We start from the raw sequence: 6212 nt of genomic DNA, 5'->3' as shown, positions 1-6212 counted from the left end.
CACTGTTTGCTTTCTGTTAAGTGCCTGTAAGATTATGGAAGAAACTGTTTTGCCAAATGCCACCTCCCCCCCCCCCACCTCCCCTCCCCACCATGTCCACCTCTACACTACCGTTGGTTTATGTATTTGGACGAACAATTTGTATATAACCTGCCTCGATATATCTATTCATCCGTTATTAATAAAAGATGCACATTTATACTGTATTGGAGTGGTGTTGTCTTTTACTCGTATTATTAGGTAAATAATATGGTCTTTGAGACACTTGTGGAGCTGTATGCGTCATGTAGATTAATGTTGAGTTTGCACAAAACTATTTTGTTTTAAGAAGGACGTTTCCCACATAAGGGTTCCCCAAGATTATTCAAAATGTGTTCATTGACGACGCTACCCTTTGACCCTCGGGGTCCTTCTTTAACAACTGTAGATTGACTTACTGTGACCGGAGACATGCCAGTCAGTACGATTCTAAATTTATCAAAATATTCCCCCCAAAAGTACATCATTTTCACGTTTAGTCGATTGCATACACAAATTAAATGAATATTCCTCAACGCACCACTACAGACAGAGTAATAATTAAATTCCCTCTCATATTCTCTGAATAATTGTTTTCAGGCATATTTTGGACCTCTATCAAAACAAGGGTCCTCCTCCACGTTGTATCCCAGAAGGAAGCTGATGACCGTCCTCTGCAGCGATGAGAGTGTCTGGAGCAAAATACTAAGAATAATGATACAACAAGGGACATCAATACTTATGAAACCCGGACAAGACAACATTTGTGGACAATAACTGGACCATGATGTCAGTCCACCGCTGTGTGTTCCTGTTCTCCCGGGTGTCGCAGAGAATACGCGCCGTGTCTGCAGGACACACAAACTCCCTGGTCAACCGGCCCGGACATGTTGGATCTATAGCATTAAATCCTCCTTCGACCTGTCCTGTGTCCCCGAGAAGAAGTCTTTGTTCTAGCAGCTCTTCCCGACCCCCGGACACCTCGCTGTTCGTCCCTCTGAGCCTGAAGAGCGGCCTGGCCGGGGACGGGAGTGTGGGGGTGGAGCTCACCAGGGCTCTGGATAAGAGTGCGTGAGAGATGGAGATGCTGTAATAACCTATCAGATGACCTGTTATACAGCTGTCATTATTGTTGTTTGTTCACATCTTAACGGTGTGGCTGGCTGTGAGCTGTCAACAGGGAAACGGGGGGATGTTTCTTATTGCCGAGTTTCTCCATTGGGTTAATTCTCAGTTTGACCTGTCTGTCTGTATTTCTCCCTTATGTAGCTTTCATTGTGTTTAATTACAGATTAAATGTCCTGTCTGGTTATCATGTCCTAAAGCCCTGTTATTTGTCTGTCTGGTTGTTATCATGTCCTAAAGACCTGTTATTTGTCTCAACAGGCGAACTTCTGAAAGTGTTGAATAAGTTCTACAAGAGAAAAGAGATTCAAAAGTTGGCTGCAGACCACGGTCTCGATGGTATAGAAAACAAAGAAAAATAATTGACTGATATGTTGATCTGTTGTGGCAAACTTGTTTGCCTGATATTGCCTGTAGTGATCCAACATACAGTGTTCGATCACAGCCATTCTCTGATCTGTCTGTCTGTCCCTCTACGTCTCTACCCACCTGCATGTCTGTCTGTCTGTCCCCCTGCGTCTCTACCCACCTACATGTCTGTCTGTCTGTCTGTCCCCCTGCGTCTCTACCCACCTACATGTCTGTCTGTCCCCCTGCGTCTCTACCCACCTGCATGTCTGTCTGTCCCCCTGCGTCTCTACCCACCTACATGTCTGTCTGTCTGTCTGTCCCCCTGCGTCTCTACCCACCTGCATGTCTGTCTGTCTGTCCCCCTGCGTCTCTACCCACCTGCATGTCTGTCCCCCTGCGTCTCTACCCACCTGCATGTCTGTCTGTCTGTCCCCCTGCGTCTCTACCCACCTGCATGTCTGTCTGTCCCCCTGCGTCTCTACCCACCTGCATGTCTGTCTGTCTGCACGCAGCGCGTCTCTTTCACCAGGCCTTCATCAGCTTCAGGAAGTACGTTCTGGAGATGTCCACCATCACGGCCGATCTTCACATCATCCTCAACGACATCTGCTGTGGAGCAGGTGACAGAAACGACAGCGATGCTCAATCTAATCACATCTGTCTCCGTCTCCCGGCTCTCTGTCCACTGACTGCATGTTTGTGTGGTGCTCTTGGTCCCCAGGGCATATCGATGACATCTATCCTTACTTCATGAGACATGCTAAGCAGATCTTCCCCATGCTGGACTGTATGGAAGATCTTCGCAAAATCAGTGATCTGCGTGTTCCAGCCAACTGGTGTGTACAGTGTACAGTGTGCTGCTTTCTATTCTCCACAGCCTTCAACATGCTGGGAGTCTGTTGAGATATCAGAGACTACAGGGATAGCTAACACATAATAGCCGACCATGTAGGCAACATCTCTGTAACTATCTGTGCACTCTCCTGTTAGTCACGTGTCTCTTATGAAGTATTTAGCCCATGTTTACTGCTCTGGAAATGTTCTTAGCCGGTAGACAAACATTTTCCTGGAGCTTGCTCAATCGTCTTGTTGAGAGAGGTCAGGGAAGAATTTTTACAGCTCTCTTTTCTGGCCCCCAGGTGAAACTGTTTTTTTGCTTCCCTCTGGAATATGTAGAGAGTGGGTCGTATGCCCTCCTCCCTTGTTCTCTGTAAAGCGCATTGTGTTGACTCTGGGTATGAAATGCACTATACAAATAAAGTTTGATTTGATTTGATTAGAGGAAGTTGAGGCCTAGATGTACACAGACAGGCTGGGGATTAAGCCCCCCCTCTCAAAATCAACACTTAATGGTAATTGACAAGCGGTGCTGGTTGGCAGGTACCCGGAGGCCCGGGCCCTTCAGAGGAAGATCATCTTCCATGCCGGACCGACCAACAGTGGGAAGACCTACCAGGCCATCCAGAGGTACCTGGCGGCCCGGTCGGGGGTCTACTGTGGGCCGCTGAAGCTGCTGGCCCATGAGATCTTTGAGAAGAGCAACAACGCTGTGAGTGACCTCTCTGCCTGACCTCTGAACTCTCTGCCTGACCTCTCTGCCTGACCCCTGACCTCTCTGCCTATCAGCACTCCTCCAGCAGGTCCGGACATGCTTATCCATCCAAGTATCTCTAGGAGCCCTCTAGAATCAAGTCTGCCCGTAATAGTATTTATATTATATTATGATCTAATAGGGAACTGTTATAGTGACTGTGTGTGTGTGTGTGTGTGTGTGTGTGTGTGTGTGTGTGTGGGTGGGGTCAGGGCGTGTCATGTGACCTGGTGACGGGAGAGGAGAGGACGTTTATGGACCCGGAGGGGAGGCAGGCTGGTCATGTGGCCTGTACCATCGAGATGTGCAGCGTCAACACGCCTTGTCAGTAGCTCTCCTACGGGGCATCGCTCCCCACACGCTAACACACTCCACACACGCTAACACACTCCACACACGCTAACACGCTCCACACTCGCTCCACACACGCTAACACTCCACACACGCTAACACGCTCCACACACCCTAACACGCTCCACACACGCTAACACGCTCCCCACACGCTAACACGCTCCACACACGCTAACACGCTCCACACTCGCTCCACACACGCTAACACTCCACACACGCTAACACGCTCCACACACCCTAACACGCACCACACACGCTAACACGCTCCACACACCCTAACATGCTCCACACACGCTAACACGCTCCCCACACGCTAACACGCTCCACACACGCTAACACACTGCACACACGCTAACACGCTCCACACATGCTAACATGCTCTACACACTCCACACACGCTAACACACTCCACACACTCCACACACGCTAACACGCTCCACACACGCTAACACACTCCACACATGCTAACACACTCCACACACGCTAACACGCTCCACACACGCTAACACACTCCACTCACGCTAACACACTCCACACACGCTAACACACTCCACACACGCTAACACGCTCCACACATGCTAACATGCTCTACACACGCTAACACGCTCCCCACACGCTTACACGCTCCACACACGCTAACACAAACACGCTAACATGCTCCACACACGCTAACACACTCCACACATGCTAACACACTCCACACACGCTAACACGCTCCACACACGCTAACACAAACACGCTAACACGCTCCACACACGCTAACACGCTCCACACACGCTAACACGCTCCACACACGCTAACACAAACACGCTAACACACTCCACACACGCTAACACGCTCCACACACGCTAACACGCTCCACACACGCTAACACAAACACGCTAACACACTCCACACATGCTAACACGCTCCACACACGCTAACACGCTCCACACACGCTAACGTGTGTGTGTGTTTGTGCAGATGAGGTGGCTGTGATCGATGAGATCCAGATGATCAGAGACCTGTCCAGAGGCTGGGCGTGGACCAGGGCGCTGCTCGGTCAGTAACACCCACCGCTGCACCGTTACACAGTTACCCTACTGTTACACAGTTACCCTACCGTTACACAGTTACCCTACCGTTACACAGTTACCCTACTGTTACACAGTTACCCTACTGTTACACACTTACCCTACTGTTACACAGTTACCCTACTGTTACACAGTTACCCTACCGTTACACAGTTACCCTGCCGTTACACAGTTACCCTACTGTTACACAGTTACCCTACTGTTACACACTTACCCTACTGTTACACAGTTACCCTACAGTTACACAGTTACCCTACCGTTACACAGTTACCCTACCGTTACACAGTTACCCTACCGTTACACAATTACCCTACAGTTACACAGTTACCCTACAGTTACACAGTTACCCTACTGTTACACAGTTACCCTACTGTTACACAGTTACCCTACTGTTACACAGTTACCCTACTGTTACACAGTTACCCTACCGTTACACAGTTACCCTACCGTTACACAGTTACCCTACAGTTACCCTACTGTTACACAGTTACCCTACAGTTACACAGTTACCCTACTGTTACACAGTTACCCTACTGTTACACACCTATGAGCTGTTACCACACTGCTATAGCTACAGTATGGGATGGTAGAGCACACTGAGAAGCTATACAGACCAGATAGACGTGACTGATCGTCTTGCTCTATTCTATGTCACCATAGAGGGTGAAAACGCAACTCGCTGAATGATCTTTCCTCTGAAGATGTTTCTTGGTTTTATAATTCTCTAAATGCTTTATGATGATCCATCTCTCCTGTGTGTGTAGGTCTGTGTGCAGAGGAGATCCATGTGTGTGGAGAACCTGCTGCCATTAGCTTCGTCACTGAGCTGATGTACACAACAGGAGAGGAGGTAGAGGTGAGTCTGGGTAATGTAGTCAACAGGGCTTGTGCCTTTTTTGTCAAGCATGTATAGTCTCATTCCTGAAAAAGACTAAAGCCCAATTTATGCTTCGTTGAGCAACACTTTTAAAACCGACACTTTTGACGTCATGGGTGACACTTTTTTGTGGAAAAAAAGTGTCGCAGAGGGCTGTCGCGCACCAACGTTTTTTCTAATGTCCCTGACTCCGTCACATATTGTCGCTCAAGTGTGATTGGATAGCTGGATAGAAGGCTCGTGCGTTGCCATGGATATGCTTGTTCCGCAGCCCTGTTTTAGTTTTGCTGTCATGTGACGTTAGTCTGTCATGGAAGGAGTAGAGGAACGTCTCTCCCAGCTTGTGAGGAGATATCCCATCTATACAACTCATCCCTGAGCAGAGGAACGTCTCTCCCAGCTTGTGAGGAGATATCCCATCTATACAACTCATCCCTGAGCAGAGGAAGGTCTCTCCCAGCTTGTGAGGAGATATCCCATCTATACAACTCATCCCTGAGCAGAGGAACGTCTCCCAGCTTGTGAGGAGATATCCCATCTATACAACTCATCCCTGAGCAGAGGAACGTCTCTCCCAGCTTGTGAGGAGATATCCCATCTATACAACTCACCCCTGAGCAGAGGAACGTCTCTCCCAGCTTGTGAGGAGATATCCCATCTATACAACTCATCCCTGAGCAGAGGAACGTCTCTCCCAGCTTGTGAGGAGATATCCCATCTATACAACTCATCCCTGAGCAGAGGAACCTCTCTCCCAGCTTGTGAGGAGATATCCCATCTATACAACTCATCCCTGCCCCTTCAGAGATGCCCAATTACTGAGGGG

General features: G+C 48.8%; 1 protein-coding gene across 1 annotated transcript in view; it reads left to right on the top strand.

Annotated features, from left to right (window-relative positions):
- The first annotated feature begins 707 nt into the window (after window positions 1-707).
- Window positions 708-6212, top strand: part of supv3l1 (SUV3-like helicase) — a 14546-nt gene continuing 9041 nt past the window's right edge. The window contains exons 1-8 of the mRNA XM_084461484.1: window positions 708-1085; window positions 1405-1482; window positions 2007-2114; window positions 2216-2330; window positions 2875-3043; window positions 3298-3409; window positions 4400-4477; window positions 5274-5365. Coding sequence (XP_084317610.1) covers window positions 803-1085; window positions 1405-1482; window positions 2007-2114; window positions 2216-2330; window positions 2875-3043; window positions 3298-3409; window positions 4400-4477; window positions 5274-5365 — 1035 coding nt within the window. The 5' untranslated portion in view covers window positions 708-802. The remainder of the gene's footprint in view (window positions 1086-1404; window positions 1483-2006; window positions 2115-2215; window positions 2331-2874; window positions 3044-3297; window positions 3410-4399; window positions 4478-5273; window positions 5366-6212) is intronic.

This window comes from Borostomias antarcticus (assembly GCF_949987555.1).
Source record: "Borostomias antarcticus genome assembly, chromosome: 2".
Classification (NCBI taxonomy): Eukaryota; Metazoa; Chordata; class Actinopteri; order Stomiiformes; family Stomiidae; genus Borostomias; species Borostomias antarcticus.
Note: the sequence above shows the minus strand (reverse complement) of the source record. Positions and strands in the feature narration are given on the sequence as shown.